The sequence below is a fragment of the Amphiprion ocellaris genome, chromosome 18 (genome assembly GCF_022539595.1).
Source record: "Amphiprion ocellaris isolate individual 3 ecotype Okinawa chromosome 18, ASM2253959v1, whole genome shotgun sequence".
Taxonomy (NCBI): Eukaryota; Metazoa; Chordata; class Actinopteri; family Pomacentridae; genus Amphiprion; species Amphiprion ocellaris.
In genome coordinates, this window is record NC_072783.1 from 20,654,737 (window position 1) to 20,681,044 (window position 26,308).

General features: G+C 39.0%; 2 protein-coding genes across 2 annotated transcripts; one reads left to right on the top strand and one right to left on the bottom strand.

Annotated features, from left to right (window-relative positions):
• The first annotated feature begins 1,462 nt into the window (after positions 1 to 1,462).
• Positions 1,463 to 11,239, top strand: get4 (guided entry of tail-anchored proteins factor 4). Its single transcript, XM_023262087.3, has 9 exons — positions 1,463 to 1,650; positions 2,721 to 2,799; positions 3,183 to 3,264; positions 3,991 to 4,140; positions 5,426 to 5,564; positions 5,986 to 6,126; positions 6,218 to 6,293; positions 6,578 to 6,650; positions 8,615 to 11,239. Exons 1-9 carry the CDS (start codon positions 1,511 to 1,513, stop codon positions 8,704 to 8,706), a joined length of 972 nt encoding a protein of 323 aa, XP_023117855.1. The 5' UTR covers positions 1,463 to 1,510; the 3' UTR covers positions 8,707 to 11,239.
• vps35l (VPS35 endosomal protein sorting factor like) lies at positions 11,012 to 26,282 on the bottom strand. The gene is made up of 30 exons (XM_023262085.3): positions 26,237 to 26,282; positions 24,799 to 24,898; positions 24,295 to 24,477; positions 24,021 to 24,140; positions 23,066 to 23,090; positions 22,424 to 22,503; positions 22,088 to 22,216; positions 21,833 to 21,917; positions 21,696 to 21,752; positions 21,452 to 21,548; positions 20,950 to 20,997; positions 19,790 to 19,883; positions 19,472 to 19,672; positions 19,260 to 19,306; positions 18,079 to 18,190; positions 17,738 to 17,854; positions 17,611 to 17,664; positions 17,449 to 17,529; positions 17,287 to 17,349; positions 17,091 to 17,176; positions 16,896 to 16,976; positions 16,583 to 16,646; positions 15,324 to 15,422; positions 15,168 to 15,245; positions 14,904 to 15,018; positions 14,467 to 14,606; positions 13,864 to 14,029; positions 13,481 to 13,599; positions 12,400 to 12,549; positions 11,012 to 11,853 (listed from the first exon to the last, which is right to left on the bottom strand). The coding sequence occupies exons 1-30, from the start codon at positions 26,251 to 26,253 to the stop codon at positions 11,755 to 11,757; spliced, it is 2,907 nt and encodes a 968-aa protein (XP_023117853.1). The 5' UTR covers positions 26,254 to 26,282; the 3' UTR covers positions 11,012 to 11,754.
• Positions 26,283 to 26,308: the final 26 nt, after the last annotated feature.

The window sequence follows — 26,308 nt, forward strand, 5'->3', positions numbered from 1 at the left end:
TTTTAAGCAGTCTTTTAAAAATGTGTCTGCCACACTGCAAATCCATTATTAATTTATATTCAACTAACTTATACAATAAATGTATTGTTGCCTCAAAAGCAACAGATATTTGGACCCATTTTGGAGCATCTAAGAAGCTTCACTGTCCTCACATTCGTTCAGGCATTTTGAGCTTAAATGTCAACCAAAATTTTTTCCAGTTCAGAATAAATAGTTTGCTCCCTTTCTTAGTGTACTGATAACATCTATCTGACAGAAAGGACTGAGTTCTCTGCACAGCTCTAGGAAGTGAAGATAGTGGTGAAGAATCTTCAGTAGTTGATGTGTCTTAACCCTGAAGTAGTGAGATAGTGGCAGAAACAAATTTGTATAATCGAAAAGCTAATACAAATTAGCTTTTGTAATTTGAATATTAAGGTTAAGGCCCTACAGTATTACACAATATACAAACTGGCCTAATTATTAGAAAAATATTACGTATGTAATTTATTTACATGATTAATTTAAATAATGAGGTAAAGGCTTAACAGTATTATGTATTATACAAAAATCCTTAACTAATTAAAATTACGGTAAAAACCTTACAGTATTTTATATCAAACAAATTTAGCCAAATCATTTAAATATTAAGGTTAAGACGCCACAATATTATACAAATCTAACTAATTTAAATATTAAGTCAAGGGTCTATAATACTATATATTGTACAAATTTATCAGATTATTTTGAATATTATTGTTAAGACCATACAGTTTTATGGATTAGTGCAATTTTAATACAAAGGTAAAAGCCCTACTATATTACATATACATACAAATTTCCTGACTAACTTAAATAAGGGTAAGGTCCTACACAACTATATATTATACAAATTATACAATATTTACCTCATATATATATATATATATATATATATATATATATATATATATATATATATATATATATATATATATATATATATATATATATATACTATCATAAATATTAGAAAATCTATTTAAAAATTAAGGTTGAGGTCCTACAATACCATACTGTGTGATTGTTGGACTGTGTGATTTTTATTTGAAATTTTATGTTTCTCTAGAGACGCACAATTTCCTACACACTGAAAGTACATGTATTATTTTTAATAAGTCTTTGAGGACATAAACCTGCACATTGAACTCTTTTACCAGCGATTTCGCACACAATAAATACATAATATCAATTCTTTCCCAGAGAGAGAAAGTACTCAGACAAGCCTTAGGAAGCCACGCGGCCATGACCGTCACTTTCACCATGTAGTTATATTCTCCTTAATCTTAACTTTATCCCAACCGTGCTTGCCTTCAAGGTGCTTTGGTGATCACAAGGTTTCATAAATCTGCCCATGTTCCCACAGTCTCCTACCAATTCGCCACAACACACCGGCTACGGCAAGCCACGAGGGTCTGTAGAGCTTAAAGCTTTCCGGGTTCGCTGTGTCAACAGTCGCACAGAGTGCTGCTGCTGTTGCGGAGGAACGACGATGTCGGAGCAGGAGTCTCTGAGGTGCTCCAGTGCCAGGAACCGTGGAGGCGTACAGAGGGTGGAAGGAAAACTGCGAGCCAGTGTGGAAAAGGGGGACTACTATGAAGCACACCAGATGTACAGGACTTTATTTTTTAGGTAAGACTTCGTGTAAAGCTTCTAGCTTCAGTTGTAATTGTCATTCGGCTTCGAGGCCTGCCTGTTCCAGATCATTCGGCTGTCAACCTTGCTTCTATACCTGCCTGTTTCTGATTGGTTGAATTTCATACCGGACCCGCCCACTCCCGTCGGTCCCTATGTTTGCTTGGATAGTCGTAGCTTCAATCTTCCAAAACGGGACGGCTAACTACTATGGCTAGTTAGCTGTTTAGCAGCAGCACTAATGGCAAGCTAATGATAGCCGAATTCGAGTTAGCAAGAGTGCCAATGAAAGACAGTTAGACAGACTATTTTTGTGTGTTATTGGAAAAGATGCGTAACCTATAAATCACCCCAATGTAACGGATAAGTGTTTTGTTAAAGTCTGTCGCCGCCGAAACATGTTAGTTGAGGCTGTCCAGCTGTGTTAGCATATAGCCAGGTAGCCACATTCTGCTCCGCCGCAGTCTGGGCTATGATTCCCAGACATGGGTTTGATTAGTATAAATAAATATCTTGATTTACAGCTACTTAGACTTACCTTGCAAACTTTTCTGAGACTGGACTAAGCCTAGAAGAAGATGTACCTAGTGTTTTTTATTTCTTTAAGGAAAGGTTACACACTGAATGGTGTACAGTCATAACTCCCTACTCCAGCATCAACATATGGGGTTATGAACACATTAGTTCTGCTGTCATATTGATTGACTATCTGCCTCTAGTACAGTTTAACAAACTGTGTTGTTTAGCTGTAATTGAAGCATGTCACAGGGTTAATTTGGTATTGTCCTACTTATTTGGCATTGGCCTGCTCTTCCTTTTGACAAACACTCAGTTGTAATTTTGACGTCTGAAAATGACAGATAGCCAGTGTAAGGTTACTGTCGCTGACCTGTGGTGTGCAAGACTGTTAATATAAAGCCATGTTCACGTTCATACTTTGTGTTGTATCTCAGCTGGTGTGCAGAGAAAGCAGGAATAAGCTTGATTGAGGCCAGCAAAGAGCGTGTCTTTTATGATAAGCTGATAGTATCATCCCGTGTCATGCTGATATGCTTGTTTTTCTATAGGTACATGTCACAGGCAAAACATGCTGAGGCCAGGGAGCTGATGTACAACGGTGCTCTGCTCTTCTTCAGCTATAACCAGGTATATGCTGCTCTAGTTTGTTTTCTCAAAAACCATATCATGTTAGATAGTAGTCCAGTTTGGTCGTATTCATCATCTCACTTTGTGTAAATATAATACAAGAATAACAGTGAAGGTCTGCCTGCAAGAAGGAAAACTTTTGATTAGGATTAATGTAAGTACAGAGGACTGATAATAACAACACATACCAAGCAAACAGCATATAAACTGGGGTTTGAAGGTTGTTGCACTTATTTATTACGATTATGATTTAGCCTAAGAGTGCACACGATTCTGCATCAGTTGAATTCATGGATTTTACATTGATGAGATCTATCTCACAATACTTTTTTTTATAACAGTATATAGTTAAAAAAGTAAGTTGGTTGTGTTTTGCTTTACAGCAAAACAGTGCAGCAGATCTGTCCATGCTGGTGCTGGAGGTTTTGGAGAAATCTGAGACAAAAGTGGAAGATGACATATTGGGTGGGTGGAAAACTTTTAAAGTTCCTTTTGAAAAGAATCCAGTTCATCTCCAGCATATTGTGTAATAAGTTATGCATTTTGTATTAGATGTTGGCTATACAGTATGTTGTGCATTTTGCATGTGTTTTCTTATTGTGATTGAGAAAGTCACGTTGACATCAGCTGTGATGGGATTTTATTGTTGTTACTGCCCTCCATGTACACCAAAGATTTTCATAAAGTGAATCTATGAATAAGGAGTCGTTAAATGTCAACTTCTAAAGTGGATTCCATTTTCACTGAAAGGTACTTTTGATTAAGGAGTATAGTATGTACCAGTAAATTTCTGATTTTTTAATGAAATAAATACTGCTTTAAACAGGAAAGAATATTATATCTTAGAATGTTAATACAAGTCATAATCTATACATTATTTATGCACTGATCAGCAAGATGGATTGCTTTATTGCAGTGAGATATAACTGGCATTGCTAAATATTTATGGGTGCTTGATTGTGTTTTATATAATACATAGTTGTTGCAGATCTACTGATAATTTGGCTTGATGTTAATCTGCTTGATCTGTTTGCGATATTGATTTGTATAACCACTGACAAATACTGTAGCAAGTAAATCATTGTGGCATTCAAAGAACTCTTCCCTCCAAAAGAACAGTAATAGAACATTTCAACTTTCAAGTCACCTTCTCTGATGTTATGGTGTTGGTTGTGTATGTTTGTGGAGCAGAAAGCCTTGCTAAGCTGTTCGGTCAGATGGACCAGAACTCTCCAGAGAGAGTAGCATTTGTGTCCAGAGCCTTGAAATGGTCCACAGGAGGGTCTGGCAAGTTGGGCCACCCAAAACTACACCAGCTGCTGGCTGTCACCTTGTGGAAAGGTAATCAGTTAATCATTTTTGTGGTAATTGGTAATAATAAATGTGATTAATAGGCATGCACAATGTTGGATTTATGCTGATATGCAGATACTTTCAAGTTCATTTTTCTCAATGCTGACACTTGCCCAAATTTTCCCCTGGCTGATTTACGAAGACCATCAAGCCTGCCCTGTAGTATGATTAACAAACTATGATGCCTACTCTTATTGTCCTATTGGCAGGTGCAGACATAAAATATGATGATTTGTAGATGCACACATTCACTGGGCACATTAAGACTATAAAATGCTTTAGATGAATGTAAAATATCCATCCATCTATCCATATATTGTCTATACACCACTTAATCCTCATTAGGGTCATGGGGGGCTGGAGTCTATGAGCCTTAAGGTGAAGGCAGAAGACACCCTGGACAGGTTGCCAGTCTATCACAGGGCTACTTATAGAGACAAACAATCACACTCACATTCACACCTACGGACAATTTAGAATCACCAATTAACCTGAGCATATTTTTGGACTGTGGGAGGAAGGCGGAGAACCCGGAGAAAACCCATGTATGCACAGGGAGAACATGCAAACTCCATGCAGAAAGATCCCGGGAATACCAGGACATGAAGCGGGGATCTTCTAGGTGCAAGGCAAAAGTGCTAACCACCAAACCACTGTGCAGCCCGTGAATGTAAAATGTGCCATATTTATTTTTATGCAACATTTCAAAGCAAAACTGTAAGCTTTGTGTCTGACAGGCATCATCTGTCAGTGTTCATTTTGGGCCTTTGTCAACATTAACTCTTTCATTGGCCAATACCGATGACTGCCTGTTTCATTTGCTAGTTAACTGAAAGTATTTATTGATCCCTAGAATTGTGTTTTTTCTCTTAATTATTGTAGCTGTTTTCCAGCATAACATAAACACAGTGAAATCAAAATGTCCTTTCTGCGTTTTTTTGAAATTACACACTTTATGAAAAAAAAGGAAGAAAATTTACTACATTCTTACTACCCAGTCATGAAATGTGTTAGTGTTCCAAAAAAATAAATAAAATTTTTATCACATTTGTTCCCCATTGCTGCCAGTTCCTTCTACCAGTCGTTGGTTAATTATGTCTCTGTGGAATGTCCTGAGTGTGCTAAAGGTGTCAAATGACACCCTAGCTGGTGTGCTGCTAATATTGCTTTTTGTGTGCATGCTACAGAGGATTAAGCTGTGTATAGATAATGAATGTCCCAGAGTGGATATTGGAATGTTAACAATTAAAATGTAAGTTTTTTGACTGTTCAGAGCAAAACTACAGTGAGTCTCGCTATCACTTCCTGCATTCGTCTGACGGGGAGGGCTGTGCACAGATGCTGGTGGAGTATTCAGCATCACGAGGCTTCCGCAGTGAGGTCGACATGTTTGTGGCGCAGGCCGTCCTACAGTAAGTGAACTGTTACTCACACTTAGAAACACTAATATTACCAGATTATATCATCACACAATAAAATTTCCAAAGCAGCATTACTGTTCATTTAAGAAATGTTTCCAAACTGGAAATTTCTGCCTTTCAACCTGGAAATGAAGGCAGGATGAGTCTCAGTACAAGCAATCCAAGAATTATGTTAACCTGTAATATTAAGAAACTGTGTGCAGAGGCGAATGTGTTATTGATGCTTCCTTCTCAAGCATTGCAGTCATATCCATTTTCTAGCTGTCAGCTATTTATTTAGAGACTTTGAGCTTTCTATGATTCTGTTCTGTCACACTTACTCTGTTTTCTTTCACTTCTCCTTATGTCTTTATTCTCTGTCCCATCTCTATTTCTGTCCTCTCTTTCTCTCTCTCTCTTACAAACCCTCCAGGTTCCTCTGCTTAAAGAACAAAAACAGCGCTTCCGTGGTGTTCAGCACATACACAGAGAAACACCCGTCCATAGAGAAGGGCCCTCCCTTTGTCCAGCCTCTACTAAACTTTATCTGGTTTCTGCTGCTGGCAGTGGATGGGTGAGAAAAATATTGTATTTAACTCTTAAAACCTCAACTACCTCTAACATAATGACATACAGTATTTAAAGCTTTTCTGTTTTTTCTTTAGGGGTAAATTAACAGTTTTCACAGTGTTATGTGAGCAGTATCAGCCTTCTCTGAAGAGGGACCCCATGTACAATGAGGTGAGTGTTATTATTCTGCTTGATACTTAGTATTTTCTTCACCCAGGCTCATGTAGTAAATGATTTTCAATAATGTGGGCACTGTGTACCATGTTTAATGTGCCTGCTTACTCTGACTCTAAACTTATTTGAGTTTAAAAAAAAAAAACAACAAAAAAACATGTATTATTTAAAATATTGTCTTATTTATTTAATGCTATTATTTCAAGTATACATAGTTTCTGTTTTGTGCTCTAATTCTCTGTTTTTTTCCTTCGCCTTTTTCCATTTTACTGGCTCAACAGTATCTCGACAGAATAGGACAGCTTTTCTTTGGTGTTCCACCCAAACAGTCTCCATCATACGGTGGCCTCCTAGGTGAGTTGACCAAGACTTTTCATTTGAGCGGATGTTAAGAATTACTACAGAGACGGCTTTTGACTTAGTCATAGAATTTATACTTCAATTGTGAGGTTGTTGGGTGGCATATACTGCTCACCAGCTGTTAAGATAAATGGCAACTTTTCAGGATATTTGACTCCTAAATGGGGGCTAAGAAAAGTCTCTTCAGTCTTACCTTCTTCACATTATTTATAGAGCTGCTTGAATGAGCAGTTAATGAAGATGTTAAAAATAAATGCCAAGAATCTTAATGAAAGAAATCAAATGCAGGACGTCTCAATGCGAAAGATGCAGTTGTGACTTTCACAGACCTGGACTGTAACCTGCTTTAACTAATTAAATCACTCGTTTTTTAATTCAGGATATAAATTAAGTCTACATGAAGGTCAAACCTTTCCTTACAAGTTTCCTCAAATGAGAACAAACATATGAAGCAAAACTTCAAATGGAAAGCTACTAATGTTAAATAACAGGTCTAAATACCAATTGATGTAGCTAATATTTACAAGAAAAACATGGCAATACAAACAAAAGAATACCTGGATAGATGGTTATTCCTAACACTGGATATATGTAATCTGACTTTATAGATTATAGAGTTGAGTATTTTAGACACTTTTGTCTTTTCCAGTCCTTGTCAGTAGAAATACCACTGAAATTATTGGTATGTGATTTCAAACAGAAGAGTTATCAAAAGAAAAGGCTCTTTTTCAGTTTGACATGGCTGGAGGATTATTATAATGCTGCATGGGGGCGATGTTTAGTCTGCTCCTATACTAGTAACTGCAGTGCTAATTTGAGGAAATAGAATTTAACCAATTCCACATCAATGCTGAGTGGGAAACGGAACCTTTAAGATGAACCACTTAGATACTGGTTCCTCTAAAAATCTGGTTGGGTTGAGGTTAAATTCAAATGTGCCTGGGTGCCAAATGTAGGTGATATTACAAAGATTGTAAACTTCATGAGATTGTAAACTTCATGTGAGCTTTAATCGGCTGATTTGGAACAAACAGCATTACGTCATATTTTTTAATCTCCTCCAGTACAAGCCAAGCTGTGTCTGATCTTTGTGCTAAACTACGTGGCATCTCTGCAGGACATTTTCTGAACACAAAAACTATTCATTCAATATGTAACATACAACATTTAACCTTTTGAATCCCAAGCAGTTTCCAGGTGGGTTTTTTTGTCACTGTAGCTTCAGTTTTTACTGCAGTATAAAGTCCTGCACACAACATGGAAACCACACCACCATGGCTAGAGGTAGAAAAACTCAGAAATGTCTTCCTAGCAGTATAACAGTTATACTGTCATAAAAACACAAAGTTGAAATTGGGATTGTTTCTTTTACAAAAAAAAAACAACCTAGAATCAGCACGTACAACGTTTTTGCCAGTGCCCACTGGCCAAAATGACCAAAACTGGAAAAAAACTGGACGATGCATTTGTTTCCATACTTGTCTCCTATAGACTCTGTTTAAACACAGACTGCAGGTCGGCCCAGTTTAGCCAGAAGTTTGACATTTTTTGTCACGACTATTGGTCACAGTGGTGTCAGTAATTGCTTCTTGGTTGCGCTAAGGTGTGCAGATTTTTATTTATTTATTTTTACAACATCTGGTTAGAGTAAACAGTTGAGTTTTTTTGCCACTTTTCAAATGAGATGTTGATGACATATCGCAATTATAGGCTTGTATTTGGTTAGGTTTCATGATGGAGTGTTACACCACAAATGAGTAGTTCAAGGACCGTTCAAAATGTGTGGATCCTCTCTGTTTTTAAAGTTTCTGGCTCTGATAAATGTCTTAATACTGTCTTTTTTTCTTCAGAGGTTTAATCTCAGTACATTGTAATTTTGTAAATGATTACGATTTATATGCACTTCATTTTGATTCATTTTCTTAAAAGAGTGACGCTCACTATGTTGCATCCAACAGGAAATCTGCTGAACAGCCTGATGGGTTCGGGTGAGGATGATGACGGTGCTGAAGAAGCCCAGGAGGACAGCAGCCCCATAGAACTAGACTGAGCCTGCAGCCTGGGACAAGGTCAACGAACAAACGACCACAAAAAAAAAGAGGACGACCACCCCGCCTCCCTCCTTCACCTCCACATCGGGGTCAAGGCGAGGCACTGGTCCGTGTTTTCAGAGGCGTGCTGTTTCACAAAAAAGACTCCCTCCATTCTCCCAATCATCCAGTCCAAAATCAGAACAAGTATCATGCCGCCAAAACATCTCTGACAGCACTGCCTGGACTGACTGCGCCAAACTGCAAAACTCTTCCTGTGCTGAATTCTTGTAAGACTATATTGTTTTATTTTAACCATCATTTTTGTTAGTTTGGGACTCTTGCTGTCTGTTTCGGGGTGTTTGCTTTTTAAACAAGAGATATTGAACTGTCTTCTCCCTGTGAAAACCTGCTCCCAGGAGATGGGCGTGGTTGGAGTCTCCAACTGGGGAAAACAGCCTCACAAGCGTAACCCCTCTTCATAATGTTGTTTCCATCATTTTAAGAGGGTTTAGTCAGTTCACTACAATTCTCGACATGTATTGTTTGTCATGCAGCCACACACAGCTCCATCAGAGCGTTGATGTTGCTGCATTTTTCAACAACTTATTCCGTTAAAAGTCTCTTCTTTTGGTAGTAAATTAAATTGTACTTTTAGCCAAGGCTACATTTCAGCATTGCATCTCTAGTTTTATGGACTTAAAAAAACATCACAGTCTGTGTATGCTATTATCAGAGGTCATGTTGCACTTTGAATATCAACCAAACAAACAATTCCTTTTGTAGTGTAGGTTGTAGTGTCTTTTTTTTGTTCAAATGACTGCGAACATACAGTTGTCTGTATACAAATAGCTCCTTTGTAGCAGCCAAACTTTTTATTGTGCACTTGTTCAACTGCTGCTGAGCTCCTTTACATCTTCACGTGGATTTGTCTGTGAGGAAAAAAATCCAGGTTTTGGCTTTTTGTTACAGTTTTAAGAACTCAAATTCTGGCCATGACTTATTCGAAGCACGTAAGAGCCTGCAAAGTGATTTTTATGAGAGAAGCAAAATTACCGGTAGATGCTGGAACAATGTGCTGCATGCTATCAAATGATATTTAAATCTGCTGCTTACTCATCTACTTTATTTCTGTCAGACAAATCCTCCTCGAAATGATCAATAATGTAACAGAAGCTCAGTCGGTGCACACTAAGAAGCTCAATTCATCCAGTCGCTGCTGTTGATCAGTGTTAAATTTATCGGCTGTCTGAGAACAGTTTTCTTTCTTTGCTCACCTCAATCTGTCCTCAACTTCTTTTTGTCCTTGTAGTGACATTCGATCAGCCCAGCTCTTGACAGTCTGCAGTTTCTTTTAAAGCCCCAGCGACGATTCAATATCTTAAAAAGGGTTTCAGTCTCCCCTGCAATGTCAAAAATATTGTTAAATACCAGGAAACTAGGAATATCCAGAGGTCTTCCAATTTAAATTAATGTTCCTGTACTTTTTGTGATTATCTGTGCTGGGTTATGGAAGTCCCAAATGGCCAATATTAATAGACATCATAAAGTAAATACGATATATATAAATGACAAATGAACCAATAGAATGAAATATAAATATGAACCAATTCATAAAATAATTCAATACAATAGTTAAAATGCAATTAATTTTGGGGTAACTATTATAAATGTATTAAAATGACGTCTAAGAGGAGAATAAAAATAATTAGCTGTTTTTATTAATTGCATTACATCACATAATTTTGGTTCATTTAAATGTTTCACACATGGTTCATAATTTCTAATATTTCATGTATTTAATATTGACCTTTTTGGCGTTCCATACAGGACTGGCTGGTGTAATGTCACAGAAGGACAGATAGAGTAGTGTTGGTTTGTCAGTGTATATGCTCTGCTGTGGTAGCATCTGTCTAATGTTGATGCTGACAATGTCGGAAAGAGACCAGTGATGAGGCACTGAAGACTTAACCGCAGTGATTATTAGAAATTTAAAATCTAAAATTCTAATGCAAAAACCTGCAAACACGTAAATAAATGATTGTTAAAATTCCAAGGCTTCTCTCTGGTGCCCGGCTCATCCTGCAGGCTTCTCTGCTGCACCACTGAAGTCGACCACCTGAAGGGAAATTCAGACTCTTAATGGCTTTTAGGTTCCTTGGTAACAGCACATTTTCTGAAGAGGTCATCTGGGAGGATGACATCAGAGAATGTGTTCTGGTGCCCATAATCGCACTTAAATTTTTTTATTCAGTGTTAAGTGTTACAGTGTCCTTTATGTGAAGCTGGAACTGAAATGTGAAAGGAGGAAGGAATGAAACCCAATGAGATGTTTTGTTTTTTTTTAATCCGAAAGCCACTTCAGTCAGAATTGTCCTGTTATTACCTGGATAAAGTGTGTGACCAAAGGCCTACTGTGTCAGTGAACATCATCACAGCTGTTTGTTTTTGATGATTTTTGTCCTTTGAGAACTAAAGCGGAGTGTTTGCCTTTTCAACAGTTCACTAATTCAGTAAATAAACTACAACTGAGAAGAGTTTGAGAATGTCCAACAGCTTCCTCGCCATTTTTTAATTGCATCATGCAATGTATTTCAAACATTGGTAGAGAAATGGACAGCCAATATCAATGCTACAGAGTGGGTATTTGGGTTAAACTAACTTATCTTTTATGTTCAATCAGAGGACAGATGTTTAGCTTCTGATAACAAGATGTGTGGAGTCTCTGCTCTGCCCCAACAAATAATGTTTCAGGCTGCTGGGAAAGTCAGTTTGACTCTCTTGTGGTTTTAAGACGGTGGGAAGACACATTATTGGACAGTCCACACACTGATAAATCAGTTTGGAGTCGAGGAGTTATAAAACACAAGAGAGTTACTGCAATCTGAGATAAGTAGTGTGAATATGCCACAAATAGCGCTTCATGCATTCACATCATTGCATTGCATTCACAAACAAAACAAAACACAAAGGCATTTTTAAACTACTTTGTGCTTCTTTTTAGTTTTGTTTACAAAAAATTAACTGGGATACTTAAACTATTTTACCAACATTACTGAGGATGTTGTTCAGGTGCGGGACTGCAGTGCGAGTCTCTGGACTGTATCTGACAGATGAACCATGTCGGGCTGCTGAGCCTGATGTTTGATGTACTCCAGAGTCCGAACCTGCAGCAGACCGAGACGAGAAGTCAGGCATCATTCACAAAAAGAGTGATTTGGGCTGTTGTTCAAAGAAGGGCTGCAGACCTAAAAACATGGTGAGTTGTAAACTAAGTGACTTGACTGTGATAAAATGCATCAATGCTGATGTTAAGATTTCTTTCCAAATTTGTAAAAATTAACATTTCAAGGGCTGGAAATGGCTCAATGGGCCACCTTTTCTTGAAAATCATTCTGAACCTTGAAAGGCCAGTGCTGACAAACAAAAGAGTCCAAACAAGTAATTTTTACAAGTTTAAGCCATTATTTGCAAATCCACCAGACTGCATTATCTCCCTTCAGACTCTATGGTTCAACAGTATAGTCTGCCAAACTAATGTTCGCTTCAAATATTGAAACGATAGGTATGCACTAAGCAACTCCTGCCTGACACAATTTAAATGGAAAAGATGGCTAAAAATGTAGTCCGCCCTACAGATTAATGAGACCGTAATCTGAACCAAGGACAGGCAAAAACTAATACAGAGTAGAATCTGTAAAACTTCAACTCACAGAGATCCGAGTCTCACAGTATCCGTGTTTGTGGCTGAGGTTCCACAGGTTGACAGACAGCTGGCTCAGCTTGTTGTTCCTCAGATCACCGTGAGCCAACAGGACACCAAACAGGGAGAAAGCTAGAGCACCTTGACGACGGGGACTCTGCTGCAAGACAGCGAGACAAAAGGTGTCAGTGCAATGTTTTTCAGAAAGGCAGCATCATAACTTTGGTTTTGGAAACCTCAAATCTGGATCATCATCAAAACGGTGATCACATTGTAACAAAATAGAAAAGCACTCAGAGATCACAGTACTCTGCCAAGGCTGTTCATTCCCCCTTATGGCATTGTCAGAAATGCAGCATTCTTTTTAGAACTGCAGCATTTGTTCATTAGTTATTGATGATCAGAAATCATGGCAACATAGAATGTGGCCATTTATTATAGATGTAACCACAAACAAAATGACCTTGCGCTGAGCACAGGCGTGTGTTATGCATGTGTACGTCATGTACAGATACCGAATTGCGTGACCTAAATATGTTGCGGGCGGTGGGAATTGATGGGACTCGGAAACACCCCCACAATTTAATGTTCCTTGTATCATTTCCGACAGATTAGTCCCATATAGTCCACAGCGGTCGATTAGTAGTAGGATCGCAATCATCAGCAGGCAGCTGACGTAGTGTTCACTTGTTGTCATAGTTACAGTGACACCATGTTGCTATCTTGCAATGATACAGAAATCTTTTACAAATCTGTGGATCCAAACTATAAGCTGCATCACTCTCAAAATCTAATCATTTGGTCCTTGTATCATTTCTGATCTTCCTTGAAAATTTCATCCAAATCCATTAGTCTGTTTTTGAGTAAAGTTGCTAACAGACAGACAGACAGACAGAGAGACAGAGAGACAGACAGACAGACAGACAGGACAAACCAACGGAGTGTCCCATAACTCGTCTGCGTTCCTTGGCGGAGTAAAAATTCTTTACAGCGAAAGCTTCACAGCTTTTTTCCACAATATTACAAATATGAAAGCACCATGACAAAAAAACTGAGCCATGCTGGTCACAGTGAGTTGTCTCTGTCCTCACCTCGTCCCGACCGAGCGCTTTCAGGTGGTCCAGGATCTGTCCGATCAGAGTCTCACACAGCTTGTTGATCTCTGATAGAAACTTGGGATCTCCTCCATATAGTGTCTCATTGGAGTCCACTGAGACCAGGACACAGAGAGAAAAACTACATTTAGTTGTGATTAAGGCTTTTGATGAACAGGTTTGCCATAACATAAAAACAATCCTCCATACCTTGCAATAACTGACCAAAAAAAAAAAGTGATTGAGTAGAAGATGAACTACATTCGCAACTTGCTAATCTAAATGTATACAAAAATTAACCAGGGCTGATCTATAAAGAATGATTTGGTAATTCTGCTATGTGAAATATAAGAATATCCACTGTGTGTGTGTGTTGTTACCTTTGGGGATGGAGTAGAGATATGTTTCTTGGCTCATGGCAGCCAGCAGAGGCAAAGCGCTGATGTAAACCCGCACCTTTGCATCACTGTTGTCCTCCCAGGTGTAATCCTGGACCATGTTGAGCAGACCACGGACTAAGTACAGCACCCCATGCTCCGGATGGTCCTGTAAACACACACACATTTGTCAAACTATCCAGGGAATAATGGGGAGATTATAAATGTGGTACATCTCCTGTAAAAACAAACAAACTTTTCTCACATTTATTTCTTGAGACAGGTGTGTCAGAAAGGAAAGAGAATAACAGACTCCTGCACATTATCTATCTTGTAAAAATACATTTACTCCCAACATTTTTGGAACAGATCTATAAAAGGCAGATGGTTTAAGTTCTAAATAAGCAGTGGTAACATTCACAGTGATAAATGTAGCCCAAAACTGTTCATATTAAATGTGTAAAGTAGTATGATGCAAATGGTTAAAACCCCTAACGGCCAAACTGCATTTCCAAAAAACATGAACAAATGATGAACAAACAGAATCCAACAAGGCCTCATAAAACATGTGTACTGGGAGGCTGATGAGAAGGAATGCAGCGTTACCGGGACAACCAGCAGCGTTGCCAAGAAGTTGTTGATGAAATCCAGGAGGAAGCTCTCAGAAGAACGAAGTTTGCCCTCTATGCTGATGGAGCGAGGAACCTCTGGAAGAATACTGACTGCTGCCTGAAGGAAAGCATCCGCTGGAGGAGAGGAGAGACAGACAGAAAGATTAATGGAGGAAGAAAAGGAGGATCGTAAGGAAGATAGGATGGAGGAGAGATGGGAGAAGTTGGGAAATACAGGAGGAAAAGACAGGTGACAAAGGAGAACAAACAAAGACAAAGGATACAGGAAGGGAGAATGAAAAAAGAAGGAAGAAGTGAATCCATAAAGAGTAGGATACTGTTGAAACAGCTTCAGACAAAAGGCCACAGCTTTAAACAATAAGTCCTGAGTTTTACTTTGAGTTTAAAATCTGAAACGCAGCAGCTGCTTACACTGGGAGAGACACTGGTTGGCCAAAGCAACCTGTCCAGACAGCAGGTAGAGGCTGAGACGACTGAAGATGCTGCTGAGAGACGGGATGGTGATGAAACTGTAGGCAGCACACGCCTGCAGGAGAAGCAGAGAAACAAATCCATTAACCAACAGTGATTAACTGTTTTCTAAGAAGCTCTTGTTTCTCTCAGACCGCAGAAATCTCTTCCTGCAGGAATGTACGAAGGTCTGCGGTGATTAGAAGCTGTGTGTGTTTGACTCACTCTGACGAAAGCAGCAGTTTTTCGGGAGTGACTCCCTCTCACCACTCTCAGGGTCTCCATGGCCAGCTGGTTCACCGTCTGGAAATCACAAGGTTACATAAAGAAGACGGTTTGTGTGCGTCAGTATTAAAACAAAACATACAGACTTATACTGACGTGGATGAGCTGCACCAGAACTGGCTCCAGGTTACAGAAGGTGGCTCTGGCCTCCACGCAGAAACTCAGCTGCTGCTCAAAGTCACGACCAAACGAAACCTGAACAGAGACACAGAGCAAAAAGTGAGGAAACATTTCTTGTTTCACAAAATTTATTTGCTTAAAATTTGAAATTTTATCAGTAGCTTGTGTGTCACTCTGCTGGTTTATGGGTTAAATAAAGATAATAAAGTTTAGAAATAACTTCAAAATCACATCCGTTTCCAAACACCGGAGCCCCAAAGAAATTTTAATCAGCAAAAATAAAGATTTCATGTTTGAAGCTTGTCAAACACCGAGGTTGAAAAGCTTTAGAAGGGAAAGTATGCTAGTACATAATACTGCTTTTGTAAAATTTTCCATGTTTTTATTGTTTTACATCTCCAAATCCCAAAGATAAATTGATCCCATCAACACATATCTGTGAAGCAGTTAGTTGTCCAATTCCCTTCAAGCCAACGGGTAATGCATTATTGCAATCAAACCACTCAGATTCAAGATGAAAGTCCACCCTCAATAACATCTTGATTGCTTCATTTCAAATCCATCGTGGCGTACGGAGGCCTGAAAATTCTGTCAACGTCCAAACTCTTGTGGAGCTGACTATACCATATTCCTCATTGTCATTGTTCTTAGTTGATGACCAAAATCAATTAAAAGCACATATTTAGGCAATAGTGGGTGAAATGTTCTTCATTAACACAAACACATACTGAGAGAATTCCACATCAACCGTCCTGCTGCTATAAACACTCGGTGCACAAGGCCATCAAATATGTACGAATCCTCAGTGGAAAATGGTCCCTAACAACTACCTGATTTACTTCTGATTGAGTTACATTTGCTAACAACTACAGTGCCTGTGTTATTTAGGAAATAATTTAGTTGCAAAATAAAACTATATAGTTATTGTCAATCTGGTTACTAACCTGCCTGTTTTGTCTTTTTGTTTTTTTTTTGTTGAAAGTAAGCTGCTGAATACTTGAATTTCCCTCAGGGTTAATAAAGTGTCTATCTATCTATCTATCTATCTATCTATCTATCTAGAGACATTTTAAAAATGCATGTCTTCAGCAGAAACCAGTGGCTTTGATGTGAAGAGACACTGACAGCTTAATGAAATCATAAAGTACTGCGTTAAGGAGGAGAAATAGTTGAGTGTTTTATGGGATGTGTTGACCATAAAGAAATCTATTACACCAACAGAAGAGAAGTCTCACCATCCGGATGAAGCCGATGATCAGCAGAGCCAAAGATCTTTTCTCATCCTCAAGAGTGAGAGCGCTGCACGACAAAAAGGAGAAGAGTTACTGGCTGAAAACAGTCACCATGCTGCTCAGAAGACCAGCCACAAGACGAAATATGGATTACGATGTTAACAGAATTGAAACTGTGAAGAAAACTAGGCAGTCAAAACTACTGATTTTTACTCAAACTTAAATTCAAACTATAACTGTGCAAGAACAAGACAAAAAAGTCCCCAATGCTTAATAAAACAGCAACATTCCAAGTAATTAAAGGTATATAACACACTTGACAGAGTCGTGCATGGTTTTGCAGATGTGCAGCATGGCGTTGAGGATGACTGGGTCTCTGGTGAGCTCCACCTGGTGTCTGCAGGGAGTAAAACAACAGATGGAGACAAAATGAAAGTAGAACTTTTCAAGGAGGGATATCATTTTTTCTGTTGGCAACTCAACACGTCTTGTGATCTCAACAAACTCTTACTTGATGAAGACCTCCATGATGGATTTGCAGACCTCCACCCTCACGCTGTCCTTCTGGAACATGTCGAGGAACGGCAGGAAACGCTCCTGAGGAACAGAAAATTGGAAAACTGTGGAAGTGTGGCTCGATGTGGGGAAATTACAGGACGTTTTCAGCTTGTTTAGAGTTTTATGAAGTACAAACTGACAAAACTCACCATGGAGAAGAGGAGGGAGAAGTCATGGAAGTAGGTGAGGATCTTCCTGATCACTGACTGCAGCTGTATGTAGAATAAAAACAAAGCAGAGTCAGTACAGAGCAGATGAAGAGAGGATGAGGATTTTAGATTCAAGGCAACAACATAAACCGTTCTGCCAACCTGAGGATAGGCGTCCTCGAATGCTCGGTCAGGCGTCATGTGTTTGATGATGTCAGCCAGAACTGTGTTGACTTCACGTTTCTGAGAATAAAAAAGAGAAACGGAGTTAAGAAAAGCGACGCAATTTTAAATGACTGAGCGTTTTCACTGTGCTGTGCTCACTGTAAAGTGTCGGCAGGTGAACTCCACCCAGATTTCAGCGCAGTTGACATAATCCTGTAAACCATAATTAAATTTTGAGTATTTTGATTGAAACAACAGTCTTAATGAACACTAGATTCGGTGTTACCTGAGGACTGCGGACTTTGGTGATGACCTTCCAGGCTTCATTTAGGATTGTGAGCCTCTCAGATTCTGGCGGATCTGCACAGGCCAGACTGCGACCCAGAGATCCGAACAACAGATGCTGAGGAGGAGGCGACAATTCAACGTTCATTCATATCTCAACCAGTGATCTCAACAGCAGAACATGCTCCTGTATTCCTAACAAGTTTGCAAACTTCTACACCATTCTCAACTTTTACATTAACAATTTTCAGTAAACAATTCACATACTGTCTGGGTCAGAAGTAAAAATTTAAAATGAAAGTCATGATATTGTCTGGTGAAGCATATTAGAGTTGCTCTGACCTTTGGGAAGCCGGACTCGTCACACTCTTTGATCATACTGATGAAGTCGGTGGCTCTGACTGCGACAAACTCTGGCCTGAAGGCCCTCATAACTGAATTCAGAAGCAAAGCACTGTGGGAAAAAGGAACACGATGGCTCTCTGGTTAAAAAGGACATTGTCTGTATATCACCAGCTCCAGAGTGTTCTAAATGTAGTAGGAGCACTGGGAGCTGTGCATCGCTGTACAAGACTACTTCATGGGGTGGCTAAATTGAAGACATTTACAGTTTTTATAGGTACAGTCTTGGAACTTTTTGACTCTAACTGGCATAAGCGCCATAACTGATCTTTCAGCCCCACGGCATTACATAATATAATATGAAAAGCACTCGGAGAGTGCAGTACTACGCCAAGGCTGCTCAGTCGTTGTATCATTTCCGACGAATGAAATCTTGAAAAAATTTGTGGTCAAAATCACAGCGCTATAGAATATGGCCTTTTAATATGGACATACCCACAAACAAAATGACCATGCACTGAGCACAGGCGTGTGTTATGCATGTGTACATTATGTACAGATATCGAATCATGTGACCTAAAAATGTAGCGGGTGGCGGGAATTGATAGGACTTTGAAACACGTCTACACTTTAATCAATTGTTCCTTGTATCATTTCCAATGGATAAGTCCTGACAACTCAGCAGTGGTTGATTTGTAACAGAATCACAATCATATGATCGTCAGCAGGCAGCTGATGTAGTGTTCACTTGTTGTCATAGTTACAGTGACGCCGTGTCTATCTCGTAATGATACAGAAATCTTTAACAAATATGTGGATCCAGACTACAAGCTGCATCACTGCCAAAATCTAATCGCTTGGTCCTTGTGTCATTTCTGACCTTCCCTGGAAATTTCATCCAAATCTGTCATTCCGTTTTTTAATACTGTTGCACACAGACAGATTAACAGATGGAAGGACAAATGTATGCCAATGGTCACATAACTCTGCTGCATTCCTTGGCAGAGTAATAAACTGTTGACAAACATCTTACAGACCAGGGTTCTGAAATGACGCTGAAAACTATCCAGAGGAAAAATAACATATATACCTCTTGTACAACATAATCTTTTCACTGATACGAAGAAAGCAAACACATTAAATTCACATTTTCATTATTATTTTGTTGCTAAAAAACTCACTTATTTCCTAGCGTCTTGCATCTCTCCATCATTTCCGTTAGCAGAGGCTAAAGTGAAAACACAAACATCATTAAGAGCAGAAATTCTAGTAAGTTTGTGGCTCCATAAATGTTTGCTCAGGCTCAACATATGCAATTAAACTACTAAAGTGGACTTTTTTTGCCAATATCCCTCCTCTTTCTGTTTGAATGTGAACAAGTCCTGGTAAATACCTCTGGAGCTCTGTAGGCGATACACTGCAGGATCCAGTTGATGGCAGGAGAGTAGAGAGTCAGGTACTCAGGAACCTCCACCCTCTGCAGGACCAGTTGGTTCTGGACGCTCTCTGCACTGATCTGCTTGAAGGTGCTGAGCAGGTCGAAGAAGTTGCGGTTCAGGCTGTCCTTGAGGTGGGGAGCTACCTCCATGCCCACCTAGATTTAAAAATGACATTTTGATTTAGCTGAAAGAGAAAGGCTCAGCTGGGAACAGGAGGGACTTAATACGTGGGATGAATAAATGATTTAATGAATTGATTGATCGCATCTCACCCTGCAGAGGTAAGCTCTGGCATACGCAGCCACCAAAGGGTCTCCGATACCTCTGATCATTGCCGTCAACCGAGGGAGGGTCTCCTGAATGCCACTGTGGAATGCGGAGGAAAAAATGGAGGTAGAAAGCAAAAATACTTCAGCAGGATGGACAATTTGCTATGTTCAATGTCCAGCCTAACTGATATATTCATTGTCTGATATTATTGAGTGATAGTGGCCTACTACAGATGCATCAGCTTTGGGGTACATGTTCCCTGATATGTGTCAAACACAAAAAACTCTTTTTACAAAAATAATGCGGAAAATGATGCTTGCGGTTTACTATTGTTTATATACTCTCAGCACTGTCTGTAGCACATGTAGCAGAGCATGTACCACAGCTGAGCAGACAGTGGTGCGGAGTCAAGTGGTATGTCAGGTTGTTTTCTAGCTGCTTATTTTTCAGTATAATTCTAGCATATATATGCATATTTAGAGGACGAATATTAGCTAATATATTGATAATGTAAAAATTATTAACAATTTTAGGGATAAATAGCAATCTGTATCAACCCTAAAAAATCCATCATTGGTCAGGAATTAGTTTACTATAACAAATGTATTAGAATTGGTGGGCTGCACAGTAGATGGGTAGTTAGCACTGTCACCTCCCCGGTTCGTGTCCTGTACTGGGCCTGGGATCTTTCTGCATGGAGTTTGCATGTTCTGCCTGTTCATGCGTGGGTTTTCTCTGGGTTTTCCGGCTTCTTCCCACAGTCCAAAAACATGCTGAGGTTAATTGGTGATTCTAAATTGTCTGTAGGTGTGAATGTGAGTGTGATTGTTTGTCTCTATATGTAGCCCTGTAATACACTGGTGACCTGTCCAGGTGTCCCCTGCCTTCACCTGAAGTCAGCTGGGACAGACTCCAGCCCCCTGTGACCCTAATGAGGATTAAGGGGTGTATAGATAATGGATGGACAGAATTGGTCAGCAAACCAACTCTAATCAATTTTTTGGGAACAATCCAAATATTTGACTCCATATTACAAACCTGTATGTTGTACTATAAGTCTTATATTGCTTCACTGTAATGTCTAAAGGCTATTTAACACAGTTTTTGAAAAATATTAAAGCTACATCGTCCTGTACCCTAAAGAGAAACTACAAAGACTCACGATTTGTTGAGAAAGCGGTTGCACTTTAGGATGGCAGCTTCAACATATCTGTGCTTTAAGGTTAAAGAGACACTTTTGTACATAATATATTCTTTTCACAACCAAAATCAAGTGTTCATTAAATTCAAAACCAGGTCTGATTTCAGTCCAGGTAAAGGTGAAAATAAATCCTTCTCAAAATGTCCTTCTAATGTAAAAGCTGATTAACTATTTTGTAGACCACTCTGTGTCAATAATTATGATTACAAAGGTAGAGGATGAAGGACATCATAGAATGTATTGTAGATAATTGTAGTATCTGCCACTGAAACTTTCACAGAAGAGACACTTCCAATATTTATAGGCAAAAACTGCTACATTAAAAGAATTTTTTTTGGTAAATGTAAAATGTTAAGTCAAAACAAAAGGGGCTCAAATGGGAGATAAATAAATTTCACATCCTGATGCTTTGAGAAGATTTCCCAAAGGCAGTTCTACATTGCGTGATGATGATGAAGGATACAGTCTGGGCAGAAGTTCTCTGATGGAGGCGATCTTAAAGAACCAGTTGAGACATGTCTCCTTGGCCGTGTCGTTCACATCTTCAACTGTGAAACCGTCTGAGGTGGAACAAAATCAAATGACATGCAAACAATAAATCAATCAATGCAATGTCAACTAAAAAGCTGACAAGAAAGTCAAAATGCTATAAACTTAAGCACATTCACAGGCATAAATAACAGTTAAGTTATTCTATAAATTGGTACCTGGTAAGGGTCGTGGGTCTGAACACATGGTCCAGATTCTGTCGTACACCAGTCGGCCTCCAAACAAGAAGAACACAGTCAGAAAACTTGCAAATTATTAATGACTGAACTGAAGTAAATGAGGCCACTTCACACACCGAAAGTGTCGAGGATGTCAGTGATGAGAACAAACTTGCTGGGGTAGAACTGGATCACAGAGGTGTCGGACAGAAGCTTGGAGCACTGGAACACACATCACAAATCAGTGCTGATAATCCTAAAGTAAACACCAGCTAATGTTGCCGCATTTTATTCAAACAACCAGTCTATCAATGAATGAACAAGCACTATCTTGAAGGCTGTATATATTGGACTTTTATTCTAGGTGTCAATGTTTCCAAACACTGGACTACCTGGATGACAATCTTCAGAGCTTTGACCTTCTGGTCGGAGGCCCAGGCCTCCTTCAGGGACTGGTTCAGCTCCTCGATGCGGTTGGCGTAATCCTGCTGGGAGAGGTTCAGCAGCTCTCTCTGGGATCCCTGAACGCACAAATAAGTAGGTCCAAACCATATCCCTGATCTAAAATAGCTTGTGCTTAGTTGAAATTATACTAAAACCTGAGAAGAGGAAACTGAGGCTGCACTAGTTGACCGCTTTCATTAAAGTTTATGACAAAGCAAACGTCAAATCTGTATCTGCATCTGTAAGCAGACATTCAGTGCTTATAAAACGTCTAATCAGCTCACCTCCTCCAGATCATCCAGCTCCTCCAGACGAGTGCGAACTTTCTCTGAAACAGCTGATGATCCTGGACTAAGAGCTTTTCCTGAGACAGAAGCGAAAAAACACTGCTTTAATGGCTTTCTTGAAATAGAGTAGTATGTAAAAAATGAATACAATTCAAATCTACATCGTGCAGACACATTTCAGGAACAGCCTAGAAACAGGGTATTGGATTGGAGTAAGCCTGCTAAAAGCCCAAACAGTCCATTTTATGTATATTTGTAATGTGCACTGTTTATTAACTTTAGCATTTACATACTCAAACAGAAGTGTACAGCGTATTTGTTGTGAGCCGCTGTCAGCTGTGTATTTGGTGCATTAGCAGCAGGACATGAGGCTGAGTCAAACAAAACTAATGTGAAGGAACAGTGTGGGAGTGTGGCTCATTCAAACGTTTCTCAACTATGATTAAGGTTTATGCCACCGAGGAATAACACGCATCAGGTTTTGAAGAGCTGGATCAGTACATTTCCATTTTATCAAAGGATTTACTGACAATACGACACATGTAAAATATCATCAGGCATTTTATAGGCTTCTAAAGTGGTAATGATGTGAAGTGTTAAAAAAAAAATGATTATGTTCAACACAAACTCAGGTCTTACCTCTGTCAGAGCCCATGAAGAGATTCTGTGACAACAAAGACATTTTAATTAGGTTTTAGTGTTATAAACCATGACTGTGTATAGAAACCAAGTATTAAAAGATATTAAAAAGGTCTAAAATTTCATCTACAAACATTGTGAACGTTTTTTCTTGCTTGCTGTAGACATCCAGCAGGATTGTCAGGACACAGCTACTAGCAAATGTGGCGTTTAGCAAAAACTTCATCACCAACGCAAATGCATTTTTTAACCACTATTTTTTTTTAAACCTCCATTAGTTTTCTGCCAGTTATCCGTGCCCATGCTAGAACTGCCACAATATCAGATTTTAACTACAAAATTGCTATGGCCAAAAGGATCACACTAATGATATTATTGCAACCTTTATAGAAAATGAAAAACTATATATGATTATAATTATTGTTAATATTATATTATCATATAAATAGCATAACAGCATGAGGTAAATTTTTAAACTATCATATATCATCAATAGTAGTACATCCCATTTCTCATCCCTCAGCCCTCTAAATCGCCAGACTATCTCTCTGTGGTTATTTTGAGGCTTTGTTGAATAGGTTTTTTTTTTTTTTTTTGCATTTGCAGCGTTTTAACTGACCTCTGTCACTTAAAAAATGTTTTAATAGTCATTTCATACAAAAACTAAAGCCCAGAGGTCCAGGTTGGGACTCTGACTGACTATATCACTAAAATCTACTGCTAAATCCAGCTGATAATCTACTGACAAAATGAAATATAATTATAATAGAATAAATGGAGAGTGAATAATTGCGGGCCACGTTGTTTGTTTTCTGTCTTCTGCCTCTAGTAGACTGTCACAAATGAACTCACAGCTGCAATCTATGTCCCATTAAAAAGCTCTTACAGTCTGTCAAATGACCTACACGAGCCCCGTCGATCACAGAACAACTTCATCACTGCTGCTGTAACTTACAATTGACAGTTTCTCGGTGGTGGTGAACCTGGCCAGGATTTCACCTCGCTTTGATAACCAATGCTCAAAATCTGGTCCCACTACCTCTTCCTCCTTCTCCCTCCTCTTCCTCCCCAGGTCCTGGAAGCACAACAATCAAATTTGTTATCTGTCTCCATTGCTGTGAATGTTGGACAGCATTTGAACATTAATAATGGTGATATCTAATGGTTCTAATGTGAGTGTTTCCCTGCAGGTTTGTTTTTAAGCTTCTCTGTCTGCAGTATGAACTGACCCCTGTGGAGCTGCTGTGTGACATTGCAGGAGTCTCGCTGGCCGAGGCGGCAGCAAACATGGACAGAGGGTCGGTACCGTCCAGCATGGAGCTGAGGGGGTCCACGGGTGCTGAGGAAGAAGAGGATGAAGAGGAGGAGGTGCTGCCTTTACGGGCTCCACGACGAGTCTTTGTATCTGTCACCTGAATGGAGAGGACAGGGTCAAAGTTGTGTCAGCTTTAAATGATTATACCAATGTTATTTCTCTCATGTTTTAGGTCATTTATTACTTTTTTTTCTTTTTCTTTTTTTTTTTTACATTTTTCATCCAGACTTGCTGGACTTTTTAAAATTATATCATACATGTGTTCATTTATTTAGTTTGCTATAAAGGTGTGTGTTAAATAAAACAGATTATGCAAGGAAGGAGCCAAATGACGGGTTATGAGGTGTTTTTTGGGGGTATCTGATTGCATTTGTAGAGATGATAGTGATACAGCTGAACAAGAGCAGAACACTGATACCATGATGGGTTTGAGGGGATGGTAGTCTCCAAATTCAACCAGAGCGACCTCAGGGCGATACTTCTGCAGCTCTGCATCATAATTGCGTCCACGGGAACGCCTGGTCACACAACAGACAGACAGCAGAGCAAACCAGGTTATTGAAGATTCACTCTGATGCACTCCTTGTTTGCAAGTGCTTCTTATGTCCTATTAGTAAATGAGAACTTTACTTAAACACAAAGATGAAGGTGTGTGGCAGCAGGTGTCATCATGAAAGACAAATGTGAACTCATGGCAACCCAAAATATTCAAACTAAAACTACACCCATAGGCAAAAAGATCTTACACATAACTACGACTTTAAGGAATTTAATCAATCAATCAAAGTTTATTTCTATAGCCCTTTACAACAGCCCAAAGGGTGACCAAAGTGTTTCACAGTGAAAAACTGAATTAATGACTGCCAACAATTTTTGAGTGTTTTGCAAATAGCATCTTGAAACTAGAACAACTCTGAACCTGTCATTTATTGAAAAATACATCACTACTATTACTTGAATGGAAAGTACATATGTGTTATTTCTGGAGCCCTACCGTTGCTTGATTTTAGAGGCTGATGCTGATGGCATCACCATTTGCTCAGCTGTGACACATACTCTGCTACATGTGCTGCAGATAGTGCTTAGAATATTGTAAATAATGGAGTGGGAGTCGCTGTGCAGGACAAACTATTTGAAGGCCTAATTCCTAAATTACCACAAGCATCTTTTTCTCTAATGCTAATATCAATACACGTGACAGGCAAATATCAACAGAATCAGTCAGGATCTACTTAATTCTGTATGTTAACATCTGCACATAGATGCTAATCATTATCTTATAAATAGAGGTATTATCTAGCAAAAAAGCTATCAAGTTTCTATCTGCACTTATATCTATTTCTTGCTAACATATTTATTCCAGGGTATTTAGAAGTCAAATAACTTTATTTTACAACAGTAGACGTTTATCAAAAGTGATTTTGAATACAGATATAAAGAAATGTACAAATGCTAAAACCTTGGACTAGCAGTGCATTTTACCCTGTATTTGGGAGTGTATCCAGAGATAATTTATAGTGTAAAATGGAAACTACCAGTATGTGAGAGTGCTATTTAACCTGTGTAGCAACGTTGACACCCCCTCCAAAGGCTACAACCAAACTACAGCCAAACATGACACAGCCATAAAAAGACTCAATAAAACTGCAGTTGCTTTTGTTGGTAATGTTATGTTGAAAACCTGCAAAAAAAAAAGTTGGCCTTTCATTTGGGACGCTAAGTTTCACTTAAGCGCACATTACACATATTTACATTGTGACCATGTTCTCAAATGCCGCACATTATCAATACATTGATGATATAATTGATTTATGTTGATAACGAGGTGTTTTTATCGTAAGAAAATAGCATCTTACCACTGCACCGCAGCCATTTTTCTACGTCATGTGACATTTACGGACTTCCTGGTTAGCCCGAATTTTGGTAAA

Bases quoted from the DNA above. Each gene is read 5' to 3' on its own strand.
- get4 (XM_023262087.3), top strand. From the start codon at position 1,511: ATGTCGGAGCAGGAGTCTCTGAGGTGCTCCAGTGCCAGGAACCGTGGA. The intron at 5,565-5,985 runs GTAAGTGAACTG...CAAACCCTCCAG, and splicing joins GTGGCGCAGGCCGTCCTACA to GTTCCTCTGCTTAAAGAACA. The intron at 6,294-6,577 runs GTGAGTGTTATT...CTGGCTCAACAG, and splicing joins GGGACCCCATGTACAATGAG to TATCTCGACAGAATAGGACA.
- vps35l (XM_023262085.3), bottom strand. The intron at 21,753-21,832 runs GTGTGTGAAGTG...TCTTGTTTGGAG, and splicing joins TGACATCCTCGACACTTTCG to GCCGACTGGTGTACGACAGA. The intron at 19,884-20,949 runs GTGAGTCTTTGT...CGCATTCCACAG, and splicing joins AACCGCTTTCTCAACAAATC to TGGCATTCAGGAGACCCTCC.